This window comes from Brachionichthys hirsutus, chromosome 6 (genome assembly GCF_040956055.1).
Source record: "Brachionichthys hirsutus isolate HB-005 chromosome 6, CSIRO-AGI_Bhir_v1, whole genome shotgun sequence".
NCBI lineage: Eukaryota > Metazoa > Chordata > Actinopteri > Lophiiformes > Brachionichthyidae > Brachionichthys > Brachionichthys hirsutus.
Genome location: NC_090902.1, coordinates 13,674,789 through 13,700,734, shown reverse-complemented (window position 1 = coordinate 13,700,734; position 25,946 = coordinate 13,674,789). Strand labels below are relative to the sequence as shown.

General features: G+C 43.1%; 1 protein-coding gene across 1 annotated transcript in view; it reads left to right on the top strand.

Annotated features, from left to right (window-relative positions):
- Nucleotides 1-25,946, top strand: part of il1rapl2 (interleukin 1 receptor accessory protein-like 2) — a 237,001-nt gene that overhangs the window by 146,035 nt on the left and 65,020 nt on the right. The window contains exons 4-5 of the mRNA XM_068740307.1: nt 13,349-13,535; nt 13,624-13,777. Coding sequence (XP_068596408.1) covers nt 13,349-13,535; nt 13,624-13,777 — 341 coding nt within the window. The remainder of the gene's footprint in view (nt 1-13,348; nt 13,536-13,623; nt 13,778-25,946) is intronic.

Sequence of the window (25,946 nt, the reverse complement as noted above, 5' to 3'; positions counted from 1 at the left end):
ATGTTCATCAGTCGAGTCACTATCCCGGAGCTGCGCACGGGTTACGGGGTGGCTGGAGCCCAACGAAAATATCTTGTTAAACAAAAAGACACAGCCAAAAGAACAAACCAAATAAGCAGGCTCAAAATACAAAACTCTAACAAAGGCAGATCCCAGGGATGAGGAGCGGCAGAAAGACGTTCTGTACGCAGGGACGCGATCCATGAAAAATAGTCCGACTAGGAACAGCGGGCGGAGCAGGGCTTATGAAGGCCGGTCGTAATCAGCCTCAGGTGTCTGGGATGAGAGGCAGAAAACAGGTGTGAGTCGTAGGCCAATCAGCCAGTGCAGCCACATGACCCTCACAGGGCCTATATTATGAAAAACCTACGTAAGGGTGTCCTGCCATTTACTGTCTGCTTAGTCTCCAAATCTCAAATTATTTTAATTGTGAATGAAAGAAATTGTAATGGCCATAAGCAAAATAAATTTTTATTCACGCCCAGTAATGGTCCTTTTCAGGACCTATAAGGGACCCAGACTATCTTGATTGAAGAGGTTTGTCCTGTTTTGGTCCCTAACTTCATCTCTGTGAGCAAATCGCATGTAATATTCACACTCCCCCTCTTTGAGAATCTGCTTATTTAAGAGGATTCAGTGCTACATGCTAATCATAATCCTCAAGATATCTCTTTTAGATGATTTTAGTTTACAGTGGGAAATATATAGCGTATAATGAACAGATCCTTCAGTGTCTTAAATTATTGCCGCCTTCCCTCATAAATACCCGTGTGTTTGATGGGATGAGCTGTTCTCTGTTGAAATAGTAAGTGCAGGTGAAAAATATGGCTCGGTTTTTTATTGCTGAGCAAACTGTCATCTACTTGCTGCTTCCTGAATAGATTCCTGTTACTGGGAGAAATGGGAGATGGGCTTTGTGTTGAACCTGGGAAGACTCCACCCCTTTAATGCATGAGGTTGTTGAGCACATGCATGGAATATGTCCGGGTTCCCCACTGAAAGGAGAACTGTCCTTGTCCTTCGCAGATGCACCACGTTTTCCTCACGGAATCACTAAACATGTTCCCAGTCAGAAGCTCGGATTGGTTGCTTTACCATCAGGTGGCATTTGCTTTCCCAGTTTCCTGTATCATCTCTCAGCCTCACAGAAAAATCTAAATATATGTCCACAAAATTGGCTCTTTGTGGGCAGGATGAAAGATGGGAGCATCGTCTTCCAATTTATGATGTTATTATTTTAGACTGGCTACATATCAACTATGTGACAAGGGAAAATAGATTGTTTATAGAGAGTGATCACTTTAAGCAGGGTCATAACTCATTGAGTACCAGCCATTGTCAACTCAGCTATATACTGAGTGCCCCGGTTTTTTCTCATTGATCCCGACTTTCCAAGCTCCACAGAATATTCTTTACTCTGACTATGCAAACGCCAAACCAGCAAAATGAAAGTTTGAAGTATCTTCTTTCATCAGTGTGTTCCTAACATTTTTTGTTCTGGGGTTATTGGCCGTTGAAGAGAGGCAGATTTCAACGTCAATGGCACTGAATGAGATGATGATTGTCCTGACAACGACATTGTGATGAGAGCTCATACTGCTCACACCATTCATGAATAGCTGGTGAAATTAATGGTGTATGCAGCAGCTAAAAATGTTACATGTGTGTCTCCAGAACTGCAAGAACATTCTTGAACCGTGACTGCTGGACGTATAAATAAAGTGCTTCAAGTTTGCAATACGGACATGAATGCTGACAGCATGTGGCGTTCAATGCCTTTCCTTCACGCCCCCCATAGGGACTAAAACACAACCATAATTCTCTTTTCTCTTCAGTGTCAGTGAGTTGATTTTTGGTTTAGTGTCAGCATGCAACACCTTTTTACTGCAAGCTAATAAATAAAAAAAAAAAGCATAATTTGGGCCATGTACATTCAACAGTTGCTGGTTGCAAGCCTAACCCTACGCAGACAGTTAACTAAGTACATAGGAGGAAATAAAACAGCTGGTAGCCTCCTCTGCTAGCTTTTATAGAAAACAGTAAACTGTGATGACTCAATAAAACCATTCTCTTATTTGTAGTAACAGCTCTATAAATAACCTTTTCAACTGTAATGATTTGTTGTTGTTTTTCTGAATGCCTTTACATCGTATCTATGACTCAAGGGTTTCGTATGGGATTAGAGCAGGTGGACAACTTGGTGACAATATCAGACATAAATTTCAAGTTTGTGGAGTAAACGTTCCTCCCCAGGAGACCCCGAGGTACCGAGAAAGAGAGATGTGCACGAGGGGCAGAAAGCAGACAGGTGGGAAAGAGAGGGGAAATGAGAGAAGGTGAAGAAAGACTTCAGGAGGGACGCGGAAGTGCGGCAAAGAGAAAAAAACACAGAGGGATGCTGATGAGAAATCGAAGAAATAGATTAAAGACAAGAGAGGAAAAGGGAACCTTTTCTTTCTGCAGGATAATGAAGTCAGAGGGGAGGAACACAAGCTGTGACCGGCCAAGACCTTATATACACCCAAGGTGATTAGCTTATATATATATATTAGGGGTGGGGTTGTTACCCTCGCCGAAGCGTTAGCGAAGACATTGCAATTGGGTGCGTTTGTCTGTCTGTTTGTCTGTTTGTCTGTTTGTCTGTCCGAGCGCATAACTCAAAAACTAGTAAACCAATTGACTTGAAATTTTTACACAAGCACGGTTCTGTCCGTGGCTCGGTCCTCCCCGAGAATGGCGTTGATCCGGATCTGGATCCAGATTCTAGAATTATTTTTACATCTGGAATCGTGCCTCTGCTGTAAACTGCCACTTTAAGAGGGAGGGACACGAATGGCATGATGGGAAAAAGAGTCCAGAAGGAGTCTTGTAGTACGTTCCGGAGCAGCAAGCTAGAGCAGGTTTGGCCCCTCTGATCCGGAAGCCCTGTTTACTGTCTCACAAGATCCAATAGTCTATTGGAGGCGAGGTCTGCAATCTCTGATTGTTTCCTTTGCTTGCTTGTTGACAGAACACTTGGCTCTATGGGGTCAGTGGCTGTTTGTGGGCAGGGAGATGTTTGGTTACACTGGCCAGCCTGTCTCTCTCTCGCTCTGGTTAAATTAGAAGACTGTCCTCACAAGACTAAAATTATTCGTTCAAATTCTCCTGTTTGGGTGATGACATTCATCAAAAACGCCCTTGACTTGGACAGTTCCTCTGTTTGACTTGGACACTTCCACTGCCTCGCTTACACACAGACGCTCAGGCACTCCCTGGCTTACGGTTTGTATCCAGGTACACAAGGTGACCTTTAGACTCTGTGGCAGGCACACAAAGTTTCTCCGCTGTAAATCTTTTAGAATATGGCCAACAGCATCAAGATTCCTGACATTCGCTTACTTTGATACTTTTTAAATGAGTGTCATTTTGGGACTCAGTTCTCAGCCTTGACCTGCAACCCTCTTGTTTTGAACATATGCTGCGGTTTAATAATGATGACTGTCCTACTGATGCAATGCACATAGAACATTAATGTATTTTTCCAATAATGTTGAGGTGAAAAATATTATTGCTGATTAAGATGCAAATTGGATAATAACCCACAGTTGAACTGCCTGGTCACAATTATCACCAGGCAAAGCACTATGGAGAGAAATGTGTTTCTTTTTATGCAATCAACCGAAAACATTGATTTTCTACCCCAAAAAATGTGCAACCAAAAGTAATGGATTTGCAATAAAAAATAATAATTTGCAAAACAAGATTATTATCTATCAACATCATAATTTTTGGTTGCAGATCAATTTTTTTGTTTGATTGCATAAAAATAAACACATTTCTCTCCATAAAGTACAGGATGTCATGCTGTTGCAAAAAATAAAATACAAATAACCTACCTGGATAAGTTCAGGATGATTTGACGGGATGGTAAAACTCACGCTTGCATCATACTGTGTGTCACAATTACAAGATTTAATTCTACAAACAAAACTAAAAGCATGTCTTAGCTGAAGGGCAGTAAATGTAAACCATTAAGCTATAGGACTCTAGTCGGTTTAGTTCACACATTGTTGTACGTTTGCCGGATTCCATGAGGAGTTGCTGGTTGACTGGACAAAATAAGGCTGCATTGTCCAATCTGATAACTCTCGAAGGGGTTTCTCAATTTGTGATTCTTCATGAAATCAAATTTTAAAAAAAAGGATGAATTGTCATTGCTTGTGTTTTTCGCGCCAGCAGTGTGTCCCCGTCTCTTCCTCTCCGTCTCAGCAGCTATTCCTCCGAGGTCTTTCCAGTAAACTGAGCCACCTGTCCCACTCCACATCAGAGGATGAACCCACTTCTCTATGGGACGCACACATAATTGTGACACTGATGTTTGCTCGCGCATGCCAAATATTTATCCCTCCTCCTCATCAGATTAGCAGGAAGGGACGTATGGAAGGTAGAAAGCGACAGAGAGGTGTCAGTAAGAGGGTGAATAAGAGAGGAGGAGACAGAAAAATAGTAGCAGAGAATGAGAGAGCGCTCATTTGAAGTTGTTTTGGCAGGCCTCCATGACTTGGCAGCCGCTGAGTCGGCGCCACACCAGCGCAGCGTGGGCCAACTTGAGCCAATGCCGGCTGCCCTTGCCAGCCTTTTAAAAAACAGAAAGTAGGACATGCTTTTCACTCGCTCTGAAATCTGATCTGATTTGGTAGCGTTGTGGCGTAACGTGTCGAGACAGAGAAGAGGGACGAGGAGGACAGTCGGGCCGGTCTGCTGGTTGCTGCTCTGTGGAGCATCCATCGCCCACGTCGTGTGGAAGACGCTGATCTGAATGCTCCCTCATGAAAGCATCGTGAGCACGTTTTAACCCCTTAGAGTAGTAGTAACACTCAACTTGCAATTATCCGATGTGTTATTGTCTACCAGTAGTACTCTACATTTTCTAGTACTCGTGTGGTTGATGCTTTTACCTCAACCGGTGTTTAAAAGCCGATGTAATCCGAGCCTTAAAGGATTGCTGATGCCTTGTACGTACGTGTGTGTGTGTGTGTGCTCCTACTAAGACAAAACCCACAGGGTTGCAGGTCCATGAATGTTGATAAATATTCAGAGGAAATGATGCTAAATGATTCTGTGAAATGTATCGACTCCAGAAAGTAATCTAATTGAATTAAAAATAATCTTAGTGTCCGTTGAATTGCTCTTTAACATTTAACTTGACATTTAAATACACTAATATTAACACAAATTTCTCGGCCTGGCATTGGAAGAGCGCACGAACGTACGTCTCGTGAATTAGTTATACACTAAATGAAAGGCAGATCCTGAAAAAGCCAGGCCTTGGGTAAATAATAATAATAATAATAATAATAATAATAACACACACATTAGGTGCGTTTACATGGACAAAATGTCTTTAATTCGATCAGAGTTCAGAGTAAAATTGTGATCGGATGCACTGTGTTCATGGACCCTAAAAATATTGATCCGATTAGGACTTGTGTGTTCATGCATAACACATCGTAGGACACCCAGCGACGTGTTTGTTGCAGACACCGAGCAATTATACCTCCCGCTCACCGTGTCTTTCGCTCGCTCGGCTTACACTAGCTTCCGGGAATAGCAGCAGCGCGTGTAGCCGACGTCACAGACATGCGCAGTAAGGGCGGCTTGTACCGATACTTCGGAATAAGTGTTTTCATGCGCCCTCATCGGATCACAAATCGGTGTAAACCACCCCTCTCCATCGGGATAGAATTGTGATCGGATTGAGTTTGATTGGTTCAGACTAATCCGATTTGGGTGTGTACATGAAGCATTTTAATTCCGATCAGGATTTTAATCTGATTACATGTGTCCATGTAAACGCACCTAGTGACACACATTCACCTTGGCCAGGTGACTCCATACGAAACATGCTGGTTTCGTGATGCGTAAACCAAGTTACACCCCCCTAGATTTTTTGCCCTTCACACGCTCACTCATTCATGTCCTGGAGAAACAGCAAATAAATCCATCAGACAATATTACAATGATCTGATTCTAAAGTCTACAGTTGTCCTCAAAAATATTTTACCAACTCCTAAAGCAGCTCAGTCTCCCTATATTGTGATTTCCAACAATAATAACGTTTATTTAATCGATCTTTTTAAATTCCTTCACCATGAAAACAAACCTTGGATTCACATTGGTGTCATTATTAGTTTAGAAGTTATTCACAAAAAGCATCACTTTCGGTAATGGCAGTTTCTTCTGGCCCACTGCTAATTCCACACTGTCTTAGTAAAGGCCAGCAAAAACAGAACCTCCTTTGTGGAGAGAGATTTTATTGAAAGGGTCAGAAAACAAAATCGCTTTGTTGTGAAAATGTACCCCGATTTCATCAGGATCTGTTTCCTCAGGTATTAAAGCTAGAACTATGGAATATGGGATGACAGAGAGGCGGGTCCAGAAATGCAGGAGCTGATTAGGTGAGATGTGTAACAGGTGCGTCTCGTTCAGTTTAACGATGCCTCCGCAGCTGTGCAGGGGCAGAAATCAACCTGCAGCACGAGCACGGAGGAGCATCGACCCAGTCTGCAGATGTGAGCAGGTGAAGGTTGAAAAACTTAGGCTACGTTCACACCGCAGCCCGAAGTCACCCAAATCAGATTTGTATTTTTTTGCCCCCATGCGACCTGCATCCGATCCTGTCATGACAATCTGACACGGATCTGATTTTTTTTTTGGATAAAAACCTGGCTCTCCAGCTTTTAAAATCTTCTTCTTAAAAACGTTAAGTTGTAAATGTAGTTTTAAGATCGCCGCATATGCTCCATTGTAACCTTCCATATTTGCTTCTGCAAACACCGCGCATCGACGTGTGACGCCGTGGCGTCCTCTTCTGCGCACGCAGGACACTTTCGGGTCGTATGACGTTCACACAGGAGATCACATCCAAATCGCATTCGATGTAATGAATGGAAATGTGAACGAACATCGGATTTCACAAAAACAGATTGAGCCACTGTGGCTCAGTTGGTAGAGTGGGTTGTCCAGTGATCAGAAGGTCGGTGGTTCGAATCCCAGCTTTGATTGCATGTCGAAGTGTCCTTGGGCAAGACACTGAACCCCAAATTGCTCCCAGTGGGTCTGGCCGCACCTTGCATGGCAGCAGTCGCCCACTGGTGTGTGAATGGGTGAATGCGAGGCCTAATGTAAAGCGCTTTGAGCAGGGGCGTCACTAGGTTTTAAGGACAGGGGGGGCTTAGCCCCCAGGAGATGCACAGGATGTGAGCAAATGTAGCGTACCAGCACAAAACCTCAAACGGCTAACAAGGACTGATAAATTATACATTATTATTATTTCTGTCTGTTTTTCAATACAGTACAACAACAAACAGTTTTAGACAGTAACAGGATGTTTACAGCATTAACAAGAAACAAAATGGCTACAATTACAAGCTACTTGATGGATGGAAGCATCAAAGAACGCGTCTGTTTCTAAGAGTCGATCACTCTGTTGTGATTCTGAAGCTCGTCTATTTCAATGACTGCAAGACTGTGAAGTCTTTTCTGGCTCGTTGTTTGACGCAGCCAGGAATGCAACCGCCGCAGTACTCTAAAGGACCGTTCACATGAGCAGCTGCTTACGGGCACCGTTAGGGCAACTTGGGTAGAACCTTCAGAGAGGGGAGCATGTCTGAATCAAGGAGGTTGTGCACAGACAATATATCTTTGGGAGAACGTCCAGCCTCTGTTTTCAGGCCACCAGAACCTCCTCTGTTTTCAGGCTGGAGTGTTTTGAGAGTTCATTAAGTTGTGATACTCAAGAGGTTCTCACATTTAGGCCTGCATGCTGGATGCCTTTTAGTAGCTCTGCATCTACTGCAGAATCTGAACTCAAGCTCGCCAGCCATCCTATCCACGCAAGGGAAAAGTAACTCTCTTCTCACTGTGTCTGAGTTCCATTCAGTGCGTGAACCTGCAGGTTCCTCCAGGTTCTGCAGGTTCCTCCAGGTTCTGCAGGTCTCTGCACCTGATTCAGGGAGACTGTGGGCGTGGCACAGGGCTGTGGTTATCCCATACAGCTCCATGGCTAATGCATCTGTGCGTTTGCCCTTAAGTGTCACACACTAACTAAATGTTACTGCCAGCAGTGATAAACTTACTTTCTTGAAAAACATTCTTATATCCATTCTTCATCCATCCGTTCACGTTCTTCTCCTAAAGCTCTTCTATTATGCTCTGTGTGCGTCAAACACGCTGCAGGGACCGACAATTAGCGGTCACAGGGAAAACGTGGACTGGATTTTCAGTGATGTGGGCATTCTCTATAGGAACAGGTGGAACGGGTTCTCTACGTTTCGTCATGAAGTGAGGGGAGACTAATGATCAGATTTAAGTAAATAATGACAGGTTACATGTTTTTAAACATATATTCTGGCGGTTTTAATAGAATATGTCGGCATTTTTTGGTCACTGAACAAAAAAAAAAAAGAAAAAAAATTTTATTTTATAAAACAACCCAAAATTATTTAGGGGGGCTTAAGAATATTTTAGGGGGGCTGAAGCCCCCCTAAAATAGGCCTAACGACGCCACTGGCTTTGAGCACCGCAAAGCGGTGGAAAAGCGCTATATAAGTGCAGTCCATTTACCATTAAGCCGTGCAGTGTGAACGTAGCCAAAGAGGAGGCGTCCGCTCTGTTAGCTGTGAGGCGGGGCTCTTAATGCCTGCACAACTCGACTTCCGCTGTTCTCATCAGGAATCGCAGGAATGACATTTATAGAAACATGATTAATTTGTGTCATTGGTAGAAAATGTTTGCACAAGCAGAATTAGCATCCCATTAATCTCCTTTTGTGTGAAGACGTGCATTCTTGCACGCATCTTCTCACATGCACGGATGTGAATGTGCTAATGTTCACGCGTGGATGTCTCTCTCTCTCTCTCTCTCTCTCTCTCTCTCTCTCTCTTGCTCTCTCTCTGCTTGTTAGTTAGATTGATAGCTAAATTAATCGATGGATCTGTCCAAGTCGACATACGCTGCCTGCTGTGCCAGGCTGCATCCCCCTCTATTAACGCCGTAATTCAGCACACCCTCCAGCTGCCCGCCCTGATCATGGAAGGGTAATAGCAGGGAGGGTGCGCTTGATTTACTGTCGGGGGAAGTTATTCTGCATCATAAATTGATTTGGTGATGAATTTATGGCTCTTTTTTTGCATTTCGGATCATCGTGTCTAATTTGTCGGACACATCTGCACAGTGCAGATCGCCCGGAGTTGTGGGAGTGCTGCTGCTCTGCCTGTTGGCATTTTGTAAAACTTTGAGTATACACAGAGTACTGCCCAAGGTATGATCAGCCAAAATACATATGCTGTCTGTATGCGGGTGTGAGCGCCTCAGATAGTTTGACTTGATTCAAATGGGTTTGTTGTGCAACAGGATTGGATGTAAAGGCTTTTTCATTTGCCTCTATTTGTGTCATGCTTGTTGCATTGAAATATGTGTTTCAGCATGGCAGCATATAAACGCACACAAGAACAGCGAGCACATCAATATATATATATATATTACAGCAGTAAGAGTGAGATGCCATGTTTTATTCATGACTTATTCATGACTTTTGTCAAGTTCAAAAAAAGCGACTTTTACAAAATAAGGCACGCAAAAGCAATGGAACACAGGTGTGTGTGTGTGTGTGTGTGTGTGTGTGTGGCAAAGCTCTGATTATATAGAAGCCCGCCCATAACAAAAGAATGAATGCTGGCTGCTGACATTAAACAGCTTTGCTGAAAAATCTTCCCATTCACCCTTGAAATGCCCGTTTTCACCTCATTCCTCTCCGCGGGGGCAGCAGGTAACTCTCCTGGACGCTTTTAATGACACTCCATTTACTAGTGAGGCCATTTTTATGTTTGCCAAAACCGGTTTGTTACCGGAGGAACACTGGAGATGTCCTCTAATCTAGTGTTAGATTAGACGGCGCTTTGCTTCGCGTAATGACGGCGCAGGGCTTGATGCTAAATTTGCCACCTAATGGCTGCAGTTTCGTATATCGACGTATGAACGGCATAAATACAGCAACCGATTCATCTTCTGAAGTGCAAACGGACCTTTTAGTATTAGTGGGAGCCCTACAGGCTGGCGCGTAATGCCTTTAGTCTAATGCTTTTATTCTGAAGCCCACAGTGAGACTTTATCTGCGACCAGTATCAGCAACAATTGGTTGAACAGATTCAGTCATCTATAACGTGAACACGTCTCGTCAGTGATCACAGTAAACATCACATCTGCGCGTCTGTCTCATGAGAATGAAATGACTCGAGGCTCTGAAATGCAAACGCGTCTCTAATAAGATCAGGATGATCCTTCACTTCCATCCTTGCAGAATCTCCTCGGCAGCACTGCATGAAACGCCGTTCAGCCTTTATGCTCAGTTTTGTTTTGCTTGCAGCCCTTTCCCCGTCTGTTTAATCCAGTCCTGTGTCACATGAAGATCCCCCTCCTCCTCCTCCTTTTCCAAAGACACTCGCGTTAACAGCTGTCTGAAGTTGGGAGACGCGCCAGCAGCTTTTATCTTCAAAGGGATTTCGGCTTTTTATGAAGGGATTTGCTGAAAATATCACCAAGATTTTTTTTTTCTACGAATTTCAATTCAATGAACAACTCCGATGTCACAAATGAATGTTTGTTGTGTTTGTCACGTCGTTAGCTTGTGGTCTAATATTCTGAGAAGTTATGTAATATAGTAGGAATATTTAACTAAAATTGCAAGAGGTAGAGTAAGAAAAAAAAAAACAATGAAAACCCCAACAATGTATTTAAGAGGACAAAACATGAAGGGGCAGTTGCAATCTTGTCAGCAACATGAATGAATATCTGGAAATCACAGCGAGAAGCAGGCAAATCACCCCGTCAAATCTAAACATGCCTTTTTTTTACAGTGAAGGAGGACAGTATGGTTTGTTAGTGAACTGTAAAGGTGATCAATAAATGATCTCAATGCCTTCGACTGAGAGGAGCCACCTGTCGCCACCCATCTGTCCCCTGATACTCAACACTCACGAGTATGGTGTCGACCCCCTCGTGAAGTATTTGACATGAAAGCAGAAAAATATCTAACCCTACAGTCTCTGTATTTATTTGGTTTGGACAGGTTGCATGTAAAAAATTATATATATATATATATATATATATATACTGATAATTACAGGACAGTGAAACCGGCAAGGATTTCTGAGGGGCTATTTGCCAACACATGTCGACTACCCTGCAGATTTATTTTCATTGATATGATTTACAACAGACGGAAGTTACTTTTGGAAAACAAGAATTCAAGGACAATTCCTCGCTCAGACATTGAGGCTGCAACAAGGTTCAACGCTCTTGGCCTGATCTGCTGGATACATTTTTATTTTTAGGCTTTTTATTCTCTGCTTTTCCACCTCTGCATTAATTAGTGATTCTTCATATTTCCCTGGATCTAAACAAAGGCCATGACCATTACCATTGTGTGTGTGCCTGGGGGGGCGGGGGGGGGTAATAGGGTGGAGGTCTGTTTGATATTCTGCATGTTCTCATTGTTCCACTTTTTCCTCCCAGGTAGAAAAACAGTCAACACCGAGTTAACTAAATCGCTTTATATGCAACGTTTTTGCACGGCTAAAGTAACGATGCAGCACACACACACACACACACACACGGTGTGTTGCACAGTAAATGCCCTAATGTCTTTCACTTCATTTTACTAACTGCAGCACTTAAATCTATTCCTCACAGATATGAAAACGCACCCACACACACACTTTGCATCCATAAGAGGTGCACGGCAGGAGCTGCAGGCTTGTGACAGTGTTTGCATTGCAGCCTCATTGGATCTTCATGCTTACAGTGAGATGTGCATTATATATTCCTCTTTACCTTGATTTTAGTGTTCATTGTTGATCAGGGAGGGGATCACTTCATGTCAGAGATGGAATATGGCAACGTGCATTTAAGCAGGTTCAGTTTATTGAAGCATTATTTAATTAAAGCGGTTTTATTCTTCACTGATCTCATTTTAAGACACAAATTGCGGGTTTTTTTACACTACAGTACAAGATTTGTCTCTCAGCCTTGTAATTCTTTGTAGATTTAAATTATCAATGCAAATTAACAATCATTCAAAAACATCTGGATTATTTATTCTAGATTTAATTGAGCAGCAAAAGGCCAATATAACTGAATTAAAATGGCTCCACCTTTAACAGCTACCTCGTTAAAGTGATGATAAACACATTTAATAATTATAAATCTAATTATATGTATTATATAATTTTTAATTGCTTAGGATTTTATGGCCATTTATATTTCGATGATCTTTATTGTAAGGCTGTAAACCCCCTTGGGATGTAGCAGCTAATTTTTGAATGCGTAATATTGAAGTAACTTTATGACAATTCGGATTCTGAATATTTCTACACTGTTTACGGAATTCTTTTCAAAGGGTCCCTTCTCCCCAAACATTCTGTTTCTGCTTGTCCTTAACAGCTACAGTTGGATTATTGTACCACGAGAACATAGACCTGTTGTTGTTGTTGGTTTTAAAATCTGTTAAAAAAATAAAAATCAACTCCGATTCACTTACTTTTCATGGTTGGTGTATAAAGATACCAAGAACAATCTAGAACCTTTTGAGATGATCCAGATCACCATGTGGACGGTGTAAATCCAGTTAGGAGGGGAATGAGCTGCTCGGAGGAGGTCTGTGCTCTGAGTGCTTTTCTAGTTTTAAATGTTTTCATTCTGATTATATCAAATGCATCAATGCACTCTTTTGGGTCCGCAGTAACTCATGTGCCAAGTGTGACATAGACAGATGTACAGACTACAGACGGACATAAGATAATTAAATTGTTGGAAACAACATCACTTTTCCTGCTACAGTAACCTGGAAGGGGTTAAATTGACTTTTTTTAATTTCATTCTTTAAAACACCACAATTGGCTGACTTTGAATGCTTTTCATGAAACTTTCAAAATGAGTACTGATGGTTTAGCTTCAGAAATACAGAATGTAATTCTAGAAACTGAAATATCAGCTTTTGCGTGATGAGCAACTCCACTCGACTGTAACCGATCCTTTTTCTCTCAAGTCTTTGGAGACACTTAAGGGTTCCCTTACCTAAACTTACGTAACGTTACAGTATTAGAGGCTGTGCATCTCCTTTGTCTCTGAGCTGTCGATTTATTCACAAAAAACAAAAAACATTGAGGTTTTTGTGGGTCTTTAATTTAATCAAATTGAGACGTTCTAGGAGCGTTTTCTGTCTCTCCTCACCTGAACACATAAACCCTCCATAACGCAGGAAGACAACAGCGATAAATGCATCTTTCAAATGCTGTGTTGTGTTCAGGAACTCGACGTACTGCATGAAGGTGTCCATGTCGATGACTGTCGAGGGCAGCGATGAGGGAAAATGCTTCAGCAGCAAAATCCGTCATCTGGAGAAAGCTGAAATAACCCACAGCAAGACGATCACCTGTCCTGACATAGAAGACTATCTGGCGCCGTACAAGCAACCGCAAATGACATGGTATAAGGTACGATGCACACAGAGAGTTTGCACAAGCCCCCCACGGGATGTCCTGTAAGTAGCCTGTAACCTGGGCAACCTGTGTCTCCCATCAGGAGTGTGAGAGGGTTGAGTGGAGAAGCTCTGTCACGTATAACGCTACGCACATCTCGATTCCTGAGGTGGAGGAGGGCGATGGAGGAAATTACACCTGTGAGTTGCAATATGGATCCAGGCTGGTGAGGCGGACGACCCAACTCAAGGTCACAGGTAGGACACAATGCGTGGTCTCACAGCAATGCATCACACCTGCTTATATATTTCATTATAAGGTTTTAAAAAAAGTGTTTATTTATATAAGAAGTATATCTAATGAAATTAACATTGTTTCTACCTGTGCACGTTTGGATGAATGAACAAATGGTTTGTTGACTAGGCAATAAGATGGGACGGGATTGGCGGAAATGCAACACGGTGCATTCAAATGATGATTAAATAATGGATAAGTGCTGTCACTTCTAGTTACTAATCTGTAGCTAAAAACAGCCAGCCGACCCGCACCAGGGACCTCAGCCTGCGGCCCCCTGTTGGAAGGGGGTCACAGGTGTAATTGAGGTGAGGCCTAATGTAGCCTTAAATGATATTAATAGTAACAATAGATCGTGACTATATCTGGTCTCTGGTAAAACAAAGCTAAAGTACAGGTGATGTGTTTGAGATCTACCACATATAACCACAATCTAAAAAGAGGTGTCTGGTTTAAACATGAATACATCAATTAGCTTTTTAATAACAGATTTTTTTTTTAATCAATTCAAATTGACATCAAATAAAAAGTAGTTGCGCGCCTAAAATTAAGCCCTGTGGCACACCACAAGAGAATAGGATGTGATGGGATGAGTTCAAGCAATACAGACAGCTGGCTAGTAAAACTATTCTGAGCAATTAAAGTGAAACATGCCACATTTTAATTGGTTGGGGCATCATTTCCACTTGTCTTTATTATATATATATTTATACAAATGTCATTAATTGTATGTGATTGATACCAGTTGTTTTGGGTAACCGATGCAGGAATGTATGCTGCAATTGCTCTCAATTTGCCGTAGATCTCTCAGTGACTCCAGAAGCATCCATTAGTTTAATCGATGCCCAAATTCAACAGTTTATTATTACTAAAGCGCATTTCAGCATGAATATAGAAATAAAGACTGCCCTCATGCCATCAGTATGAAGATAGAACAGTTGCTTTAGTTTTATTCACAGATTAGAACACATGGTTTCAGCTTCAGTGGCTTTCAACACAGCTTTGACTCGACAGTAACATCTGCTTTTTACTGTCAACAAAATTAGGCTGCCTTTCCTCTGTGTGTGTGTGTGTGGGGGGGGGGGGGGGGGGCATGAGAAGGCAGCAGCCTGCAATAGTATCCACATTTCTGCTTGTGTTTTGATGAGCCATGTGCAATATGTATGCTCGTGTCTCCAAGCAATGAGAAGATGCTTTAGCACACACACACACACACACACACACACACACTTTATTCAGTGTGATGTAATGTCCCATGATAAACAGGAACAACATCCTTTTATGCTGGTATGCATTTCTTTTTTCACGTGTCAAAAAACAAAACAAATACAACATACCTGAAGACCACAAACAATTGTGTTGTATGTTTCGGATAGAAATAGCTCTGTGTGTGTGTGTGTGTGTGTGTGCGCGTGTGGTCCATTTCTACTCGGATATCCAGGCCAATGCTAATGGCCTACAGCAAGTTTGTGTACACATGTTGTATGCACGTTTGTACGTGCATGCCGATGCTTTTGTGTGCTTGAAGTGTGACTCAAAGTGAAACGGACAGATTTCCTGCAGACTGGTGCTTTCGGTTTGCTGTTGTAAAGGCTCCATCCATCCTTGGCCGTGTAAACAGCGTGTTTCTTACAGCGTGCTCGCATCGCAGCTATTTTTAATTGAAGCCAGCCCTCAGGCATGTACCAGCATGTGCCAGGCCGTCTCTAAGCAGCGCTGTCCTCGATCCTGCAGTTCAGGTCCGTGTCTCTCGGCAGCAGGTTCTTATCGCTGTGCTTTCAACATTAAATGGAGATTACAGTAAAGACAGCGGCAGATCCTGGAGATCAGCTGCCGGCTCTGATGTTGATTCCTATAAATCGCTCTTGGCTGAGAAAGAGGTGTTGGAAATAGCCCCAGATTTGGCTGAGAGATTGAAGAAAAGCCCACATTTCTAAATGTCACACGCTCAAAGTACTTCTTTCAAAGCCTCTTACTGTCACCTTTTGAACACTTGCAGCTTTTGATTCACTGCTACTGAGATAATCACTCGTGTTTACAATGAAGTCCTGAGATGGTCTTAGTTGTGGACGAGCTGAGTGTGAATGTGTGAATTCTATGGAATGTATTTTTATTTGTTTAAATCTGGTAATTAAAAGTTAGTTAGTACAATTCAGACAAAAGTAATATTTCGATAGAATTGTGTTTCTGTCTACTACTGTGTGATCTCCGAGTGTAATAAGTTGCAGGTGATGGCAAAGCTGCGCGATGGGTCTGGGGATCGCACAGCACAGGGTCATGCGTTATTGCTGCTGTCTGGGCGGCGGGGAACGGTACATAAATATCCTGTTGAGACATAAGCAAACACTCTGAGGCAATGCATAAACACCCACATACACAAAGTGATCTGTTCTGCTGCGTGGAATCGATCTGATCGGGTTTCGGCGGGGATAACTCACGGTCGGAGGAGGAGGAAGACAAAGAGGGAGGAGGAGGGACGCAGAAAATAAACTGCAAACAGAATATGAATTAAAGCCGCAAGCGGCGTTGTAGGCCCTCGCCGGCCGACAGGCCGTTGAGCTGACCCGCCGACGCACGCCGCTTTTGTCCTGAGTGCTTCGCAAGTGTTTAGATTTGAGCTGCATTGGTAGCTCACAGTTTAGTCCAATCGTTATTTGGATTATATGGCCATCTGCCATCAGGAGTTTCAATCCAATATGGCCGCCTTCCTGTGTGTCTGGGGGCGTGGCCATAATACATTTTTTTTTTGCCCTGACATGACGCATGTCTGTACCGAATTTCGTGGCTGGCCGACAAAGTTGGGGTCGGACCCCTCCCCATAGGAGGGGTTGCCATCGCCACGGCAACACCGTAAAACCAACAACATGGTTACAATTGTGTTTTTTGATCGGGACCACATGAGGGACTTTTCTGGTAAGTTTCAATCATTTCTGGCAAAGTATTTTTTTAATTCCCATTCAATTTTTGTTATCGTTCTCTAGGGGGCGCTGTAAGGCTGATTGTCAAAGTTTCCCTTTTAAAGTGTCCAGGTAGGAAGGGTCAATAACTGTTTAAAATTTGGTTTGGATTGGAGTGTGTGTGTGTGCAAACGCTGACTCAGCAGTTTTTAAAATTATATCCAATATGGCCGCCTTTCTGTGTGTCTGGGGGCGTGGCCATAATACTTTTTTTTTTTTGCCCTGACTTGACGCATGTGTGTACCGAATTTCGTGGCTGTCCGACAAAGTTGGCGTCGGACCCCCCATAGGCACAATGCATTGTGATTTTTGTAGGTGGCGCTAGCGCGCCACTTTTTCATGCCCAATTTTAAAACACATAAAATAATTAATTTTTCGCCGGTTCTGAGCTTGGTTCAAAGTTTGGTGAGTTTTCGAGCATGTTCAGGGGGTCAAATTGCCGTTTAAACAGCAGAACAAAGAAAAAGAAAAAGAAAAAGAAAAAGAAAAAGAAAAAGAAAAAGAATTAAAGCCGCAAGCGGCGTTGTAGGCCCTCGCCGGCCGACAGGCCGTTGAGCTGACCCGCCGACGCACGCCGCTTTTGTCCTGAGTGCTTCGCAAGTGTTTAGATTTGAGCTGCATGAGTAGGTCACAGTTTAGTCAAATCGTTATTTGGATTATATGGCCATCTGCCATCAGGAGTTTCAATCCAATATGGCCGCCTTCCTGTGTGTCTGGGGGCGTGGCCACAATACATTTTTTTTTTGCCCTGACATGACGCATGTCTGTACCGAATTTCGTGGCTGTCCGACAAAGTTGGCGTCGGACCCCTCCCCATAGGAGGGGTTGCCATCGCCATGGCAACAGCGTAAAAACAACAACGTGGTTACGATTGTGTTTTTTGATTGGGACCACATGAGGGACTTTTCTGGTAAGTTTCAATCATTTCTGGCAAAGTGTTTTTTTAATTCCCATTCAATTTTTGTTATCGTTCTCTAGGGGGCGCTGTAAGGCTGATTGTCAAAGTTTCCCTTTTAAAGTGTCCAGGTAGGAAGGGTCAATAAGTGTTTAAAATTTGGTTTGGATTGGAGTGTGTGTGTGTGCAAACGCTGACTCTGCAGTTTTTAAAATTATATCCAATATGGCCGCCTTCCTGTGTGTTTGGGGGCGTGGCCATAATTTTTTTTTTTTTTTGCCCTGACTTGACGCATGTGTGTACCGAATTTCGTGGCTGTCCGACAAAGTTGGCGTCGGACCCCCCATAGGCACAATGCATTGTGATTTTTGTAGGTGGCGCTAGCGCGCCACTTTTTCATGCCCAATTTTAAAACACATAAAATAATTAATTTTTCGCCGGTTCTGAGCTTGGTTCAAAGTTTGGTGAGTTTTCGAGTATGTTCAGGGGGTCAAATTGCCGTTTAAACAGCAGAACAAAGAAGAAAAATAAAGAATAAAGAAGAATAAAGAATTTTTGCAAAAACAATATAACTTTTTTTCTGAGTGTGCGATTTCTACACAAAATACATTTTCGGAATGGTCTCGACGAGGGCTACGCGTCTGTGGGGGCACACAAACACGAGTTGACGAGCTTCGCTCGTCAACTCGTGTTTGTGTGTGTGTGTGTGTGTCTGCGTGTCTGTGTTGTTTAGTGTCTGGGTGTGTGTGTGTGTGCTGTTGAGTGTCGTTTGTGTGGGCGTGGGTGTGTTGGTCGCCCGATGGTTGACTCGCTGCGCTCGTCAACCATCGGAAGACAGTTACAAACACGAGTTGACTCGCTGCGCTCGTCAACTCGTGTTTGTGGATCTCTGTGTGTGTGCATTTGTGTTGTTTAGTGTCGGTGTGTGTGTGTGTGTGCTGTTGAGTGTCGGTGTGTGTGTGCGTGAGTGTGTTGGTCGTCCTCAACAGCATGGCAAAGTTGGATGCCGAGGGTTGACGAGCTGCGCTCGTCAACTTTGTCGAGGGTTGACTCGCTACGCTCGTCAACTTGTCTTCTGCGTTGCAAAAGCAATAGCCCCTTACGCCTAGAATAGGCGCTCGGGCCTAATAAAGAATTTTTGCAAAAACAATATAACTTTTTTTCTGAGTATGCGATTTCTACACAAAATACGTTTTTGGAATGGTCTCGACGAGGGCTACGCGTCTGTGGGGGCACACAAACACGAGTTGACGAGCTTCGCTCGTCAACTCGTGTTTGTGTGTGTGCGTGTGTGTCTGTGTGTCTGTGTTGTTTAGTGTCGGGGTGTGTGTGTGTGTGCTGTTGAGTGTCGTGGGTGTGGGCGTGGGTGTGTTGGTCGCCCGATGGTTGACTCGCTGCGCTCGTCAACCATCGGAAGACAGTTACAAACACGAGTTGACTCGCTGCGCTCGTCAACTCGTGTTTGTGGATCTCTGTGTGTGTGCATTTGTGTTGTTTAGTGTCGGTGTGTGTGTGTGTGCTGTTGAGTGTCGGTGTGTGTGTGCGTGAGTGTGTTGGATGCCGAGGGTTGACGAGCTGTGCTCGTCAACTTTGTCGAGGGTTGACGAGCTGCGCTCGTCAACTTTGTCGAGAGTTGACGAGCTGCGCTCGTCAACTTGTCGTCTTCTGCGTTGCAAAAGCAATAGCCCCTTACGCCTAGTATAGGCGCTCGGGCCTAATGAGCATTTAGAAAAGAAAGAGATAAAGAATCAGAAAAAAGACTGTGTGAAATAAATGCAGCAGAGATAGAAAACGAGGATCCAGGGAATACGAGTGTAGCGCTTGAAATATTGTTTTTATGACCTCTCCTCATCACATGACCAGAGGGTCACAGGATGTTGTTTGAGCTATACATCTATACAGTTTGCACACTGCCCACAGGTGGTTGGGTATCGTGAGATGCACAATGGAATGGCAAACCCCGAGTGTGTTAAAAAAAAAGCACTACATGACACTACTTTAGTCAGGTCTCTATTTGTGCTGTTATTCATACATACTCCCTGGATGTACTGCATATTTAGACAAATATGTAAATAAATCAAATGCATATCCATGTTTCAACAGGATCTTCCAACATAGTCATCAAAATATACAATGGTGTTCTATAAAAAGATTAAATAATTCATTGTATGGGAACTCTTAACCCCCATTTTATTAAAGGAAGTTGTGCAAAAGGCGATAGAGAGAGAGATAGACACTGAGACAGACTGAACTCTCTAATCCTGTCCCCCAGTGAAGAGCTCTATCAGCCCTGAGCTGCCCTCAGGAGCACTGCGCTACCCACTGCACCACAGCTGTGTGTGTTGCTACAAGCCTGCATGTCCAAACATGAGTAAGAGCCTTCTGATGTAGCTGACGCTGTGTGTGTGTAATATTGTCTTAAGTGTGTATTATACAGAGAGACATTTAGAATGGATCTGTACACCCAGTAATGGAGATGACTGTCAAAATTCTGATTCTAAGTGCAACATTTCCAGCCGCAGCGCTCCCAGCTGTATTTTGTTGGCCGTACAGGAGGGAAGGAAATGAGTGCGTTAAATGGATCGCAGCGGAAATGTCATTTCTAACGCTGCTCAGTGTTCAATGAGGAGATATTTTATGATCCAACATGCATTGACATTCTGTTACACCGAACTCGAACTGGAGATGCCAAATAATGCATGACTGTGGACATCTCTATTTTCTTTAACATGTATTTACCCCGGGCTGAAATAATGTACCTCCATTAATATCAGGTCATTCTTTTTCTTATATGTTATATCCCTTAGCAGTCTAACTCCATCCTTTCCCGAGGTCTCTCTCTGTCTCTCTTCTCTTCCATTTCCCTCCTCCTCTTTTCCTCCGGCTCTTGCCACGCATAGCCCTTAAAAAAAAAAAAAAAAAAAAAAGCATCATCCATATTTTAGTGGCATTTCAAAGTAAAATGTGTGTTAGCAAAAAGTACACAGCATTCCGGCTAAATTTAACACGGCTGATGATTTCTGTCTTAGCGGTGTTTGTGCATATGTGTTGTAGACGGGCAGAAACACAGATGGAGACAAAGACAGGGAGGGGATTTGCCATAGAGCAAAAATATTTGTAACTTCATGGGAATGAGGTAAGGGTAATGCAATATTACTTAGCGAGAGAGAGACTTTTTCCTCCAGGACATAGGACGCATTAAGTGATTCTTTGTCTTGCTCTTCTGTCTCTCCCTTTCTCATGTGCACTCTGTGCATTGTGTGTGTGTGTGTTTGTGTGCGTGATGAGGACCTGTGACCCAGTTACAGACTCACCTCCTAATTCATTGTGAAATTGTCTCTGTTCTCCAAAGACACGGGGCTGGACGGCGTGCCTCTGTGCTGCACACACACACACACGCTTCCCATTTGCATGCCTGTGTCACTGGGAGAGAAAGTGAGACGGGGCGATGGCGGCAGAAGCTAAGAGACTAGCAACACAACATCCCGGTGTTGTTTCGGCTGCTGGCAAGGCAGAATGCACTTATTTAAAAGTTGGGTCTCTGCAACATTTAAAAGATGCATGAAGCCAGTTTTAGCATCCGTCGTCTGGGTTTACGTCTCTACACCGATTCTTGGTGCTTGTCCTCAGGGCAAAGCCGTTTTCTAAAAAAAAAAAAAGGCCATGGCATCACGGTGCCGGGAGCTTTCCTCAGCCAACAGTGATGCAGATCTGATGGTGCAGACACTGCTGAGGATCTTCTCCCAAGTCAGGCTGCGTCTAACAGAAAGAGGATGCCTCGTTCAGCATTTACAGGACAAGTCCAAGATAAACCTCCATCAATCTGGGCCGATTCAAAGAGGTTTCTTCATTAAAGGGGACATATTATGAAAAACTCACTTTTCCCATGTTTCTACACTATTATGGTGGTTTTGGGTCCTTATCAACCCAAAAACAGCAAAATAAATAGTTTATCCTGTGTAGTTCTGTAATCAGCTCCTGAAATGCGTCTGGCAGAAATCCCTCCCCCTGTGATGTCACAAAGGGGGAACGTGCACATGCATGCACATACATTGCGTACACGCAATGAACTGAGTTTTGGTTTCATAGGCTTTTCTGACAGAGCTATCCTGCAGCATCTGTTCGCTATTTTGACAAGACTGACAGATATTGTTTGAGAACTGCGTTAACTTGTGGAAAAAGAGTATAATCTGTCCCCTTTAAGACATTGACCTAACCGTCCTTTCCTTCCTGCTAGTATAAAACAATGTACTTTTTACATCATTCCTAACAAAGGTTACTGTTAGAGAATCAGTATATAAGTATTATATAAATGAAGTAGAAAATCTTCCTACTTCCTGTTTGGCTACAGTTTTTTTAAGCTAATAATGATTATATGCAAAACAGTATTGTGCCTACTGGTTAACACAAATTTTTCCATGGTATATTTTTCATTCTAAAATGATTATAGTAGATCTGTTTTTTGTTTTAAAAAAAAAAAAAAAAGTTCTCACACTTGTTATGATTAATGGGACTAATTTTTGAGACAAATGTCCTTAAATTGACTCGAGCACTGCCTCCATAACGATGCAAATTAATTCTACTAACAGCCAAATCATTGTGTTTTTGGTTTGATAAAGGTTTGCTGTGAGAATTGGAAACAAAATTCAAAAGGAATGTAAACATTTGTCAGTCCGATATTTGATTGTTTGGATGTGTTTTTGGACAATTCCATGCAGTAGTAATGAGCTGCGCTTCAACTCTGTGTTTGTGGACTGATAAATCATGCCAATGAAATTAGTTTTGTTACATTTCTTGACACACATCCATTGTTAAATTTAATTCAATCCAACAGTTTATTGCTTTTCTATCTTTTTTTGCACATAAAAACTTTCACAAAGAGAGCAGTGAAGCAAAAATGCAAATTGGAACTCAAACTGCTGTTTATTGAAACTGCACTTAATTCCTATATTGTAACATCATTTACAGCATTGCAACGAAGAAATATAGTTTTTTACATTTCTATATATGTAATTCTATATTTGCATTCTTCTCTGGTTCAGCTTGTGGCCTTACAGAGGCAAAGAAACTTGTGTCACATGGTGTGCAAGTGTTTGTGTGTCTACTTGACTGCTTTAGTTTTTTTCCCCAATTCAGCCATTGGTCTGGAAAATAAGAGGTTCATCATGTACACACTCATTCATGCACGCATTTAATTTGTCCATCTGTGTTGTAGACGGGGCACAAACACATGTTTTTCACCTACAAAGATGCACATACACACACACACTGCTCAGAATGCGAGTTTAAAACGACCATCGATGTGAACGTTGATGTCCGACCCTCCAACACACAATCACTGGGAACCCAGTGGTCGATCTAATTGAATTAGGGGCCCTTAAGACGCAGACCCTTCTGTCTCTCACACATCGATACCTCTCAGGGGGCAGCGAGCCAAGAAAACAACAAACGGGACAAAACAAGAGGAGAAACAAACCGAAAAGCAAGTTGATGCGGAAGAAAATGTGGGCCAGTTACGCAAATGCGTTCAGACCCCGGCAGGATGTTGGCGACAAACTTCGCTCACACTGCTTGGACTTGGACAAACTCCGTCCATGACAAGATCGTCTGTGTCCTGTGGAGACCGTAACGTTTGATGGACTGTTTACAACAATAAAATCTACTGATGGCAAAATACATTTTTACTGATAAAGACTTGCATTTTCTAAAGACAGGTTTCCGTGGTATTTCAACAAGGCGTCCGTCTTTCAGAATGCAGCAACAGGTTTGCTGCTGCAGTGAAGGACGGTCATTTACAGTCCTGACCGTCGGGACTTGAGACATTCTGTAAGATCAGATGAGCAAATCAAATCTCCATTTAATGGTGAATGCATTTCGCAGCATGTTGTTAACACAGACCCCTCGGTTTACGTAAAATTGCTGCTTTCTGTTCACAACAATACACTTTTATAGGCGGTGCATGCTTAAATACACACATTGGCAAATATTTTGTGAGCGTGCTCCCATCAGAGAACGGGTGACATGAGGAGGTAGACATGACTCACAGGAGGCTTCATTACCTACAGACCTGCAGCACAGACATGCTGCATGTCTCCCCTGAAGGTGTGACTAATGGAAGTGTCCCACAGTGGGCAGGTTTGATTCCAGCCCTTTGCTGCCTCGTGTCTCTCTGACCTGCGCAGGTCTAGATTAAGACACGTGTGTTGGAGACTTGATGGTGAAGGCCTGATTCTGTACTGGTCCAGGGTGACCCAGCAGCGCAGGGTCGGGTGTGGAGAAGGTCTAACGAGGGATTCCTGAGGAGCAAGTCAATGTTAGGAATCCGTCAGTATCAGAACCGCAACCGGGTTTAGGGTCATGAACCTTTTCTACCATTTACTAAACAGGAACTAGTTAATGAACGTAGCCTTAGTTCATTCATTCTGCTCTCATTTCCAGGTGACAATGTAAAGTATTTGTTGTTGAAGATGTTTCATCATCTCGAGGTCGTTAAACTAACAAACACAAAAGTCCTTTTGATTTTATTTAAAACAGAAATCGACAATGGCCTGTACAGATGGCCAGGGCATCCTCTCTCCTGTTTCATCTATTTCTTCTCCTCTTTTCCCATCCCCTCATCATCTGTTCGGTCTTTCTTTGCCCCCCTCCTAAGTCATCCTCAGCTATCCTGTTTTCATTCATGATGTTTTCTCTTCCTGTTTAGCTTCCTTCCTATCTTCAATATCAGGCGGCTTGCTTTCAAGGCCATATTTATCTCGTCCTATCTACTTGAATTACGATGTTTTCTTTATCCATATTATTGTGTTCTATCAATTTTTCAAACTGACAGAAGACATTTCTTTTGTTTGTTTGTTTGTTTTTATATCACAAAACATCACCTTCGAATTTCAAAGTGACAATTCAGGTGAAAATGCTGGCTGTTAAATATTTTTTGCAAGAATGCTAAGAAATTGGAGGAAGTGAGAAAGTTAGTCTCTTGATTTAAAAAAAACTGCAGAGGAGTCCTCAGGCATCCGGATGTGGACGTGAATTATCATTGATTGTTCAAGCCTGGCGCCAGGTGCATGAAACCACGCCCACAACACCTACACACAGGTAGAAAGAGAGAGCCTTCAGTTTTTATGAGCAATGCGATGCTAATTTGGTTGCTATCTTTCTTTGTCAATGTTTCACTTTGGTTTGTTTAAATGAATAATGAGGATATGTGTGTGTTCATACGTAATTTATCATGCAGTAGTCCACACACACACACACACACACACACACACACACTCCTTCTGATGACACGCACTTACTCAGATCATTTATTTTTATCACAATAATTGGAAGTGACGCAGTATAAAATAATCCAGTTACCTGATCAGTGAAGTGTTTTCTTTCCTTTAATTCCTTCTCGCAGGTTTTGCTGAGTCAGCATGTTCACTCTAAAGAGCAATTTGCTTCCCTGCAGCTCTCGGCTGACGCTTAATGAACCTCTGCAGCTAGTCATTAAAGGTTAAGTGCTTTGCTCCAGAGCCGTGAAACAGACGTTTGTGACGCAGCATCAGTATCTGGCATTGCGCTGGTATTTATGCTTCAGATCCAGTGCAGAACTGGGAGAGGAAAACGATGAAGGGAACGTAGATGGGAGAAACCGCTGGAAGAGAATAATGGCGAGCAGCTGAGAACGGCAGATAAGTGCGGCTGGCTGATGAGAGGAGGAATAGAGTAACAGAATGTATCATAAAGCATGTCAGCCTGACCTTTCAGCGACCCTGAATATATTTTCTGTTCGGTATATAATCTGATTGAGAGTAATCTGTATTGTTATAACAAGAGCGGGAGGACAGACGAGTCTCCCTGCCAAGGTTATTCTCACTTCAGCCAGACGAATCCATCACATGGGCCCTCCCAGCCGCCTCACGCCTTCCTGCGTGATTCACGGAGAGATTTCAGTTGTGTTTTATTTCACCCGGGGCCCCGGTGATATTTGCCAGGAGGCGCACTGCGCTCGTTTCCAGTAATGTTTCAGCTGACTTTAAATGATCATAGTCATATGGTGCAGGTGGTCGTGGGTTCAAATCCGCCTGAGGGTCAGGAACCCGCGTGGGGCTTGTGTGGGTTCTCTCCAGGTTCTGCGGCCGCCTACCGACAGGAACATGCAGTCGAGTTGAATTGTTGTGAGTGAGAATGGCTGTTTGCCTTTCCTTTCGGCCGTGCAATGAGCAGCCGACGAGTCCCAGGTGAACCCGCCTCCTGGGAGAAGGACTGCCCCCCCCCCCCCCCCCGCCTGAGAGAAAT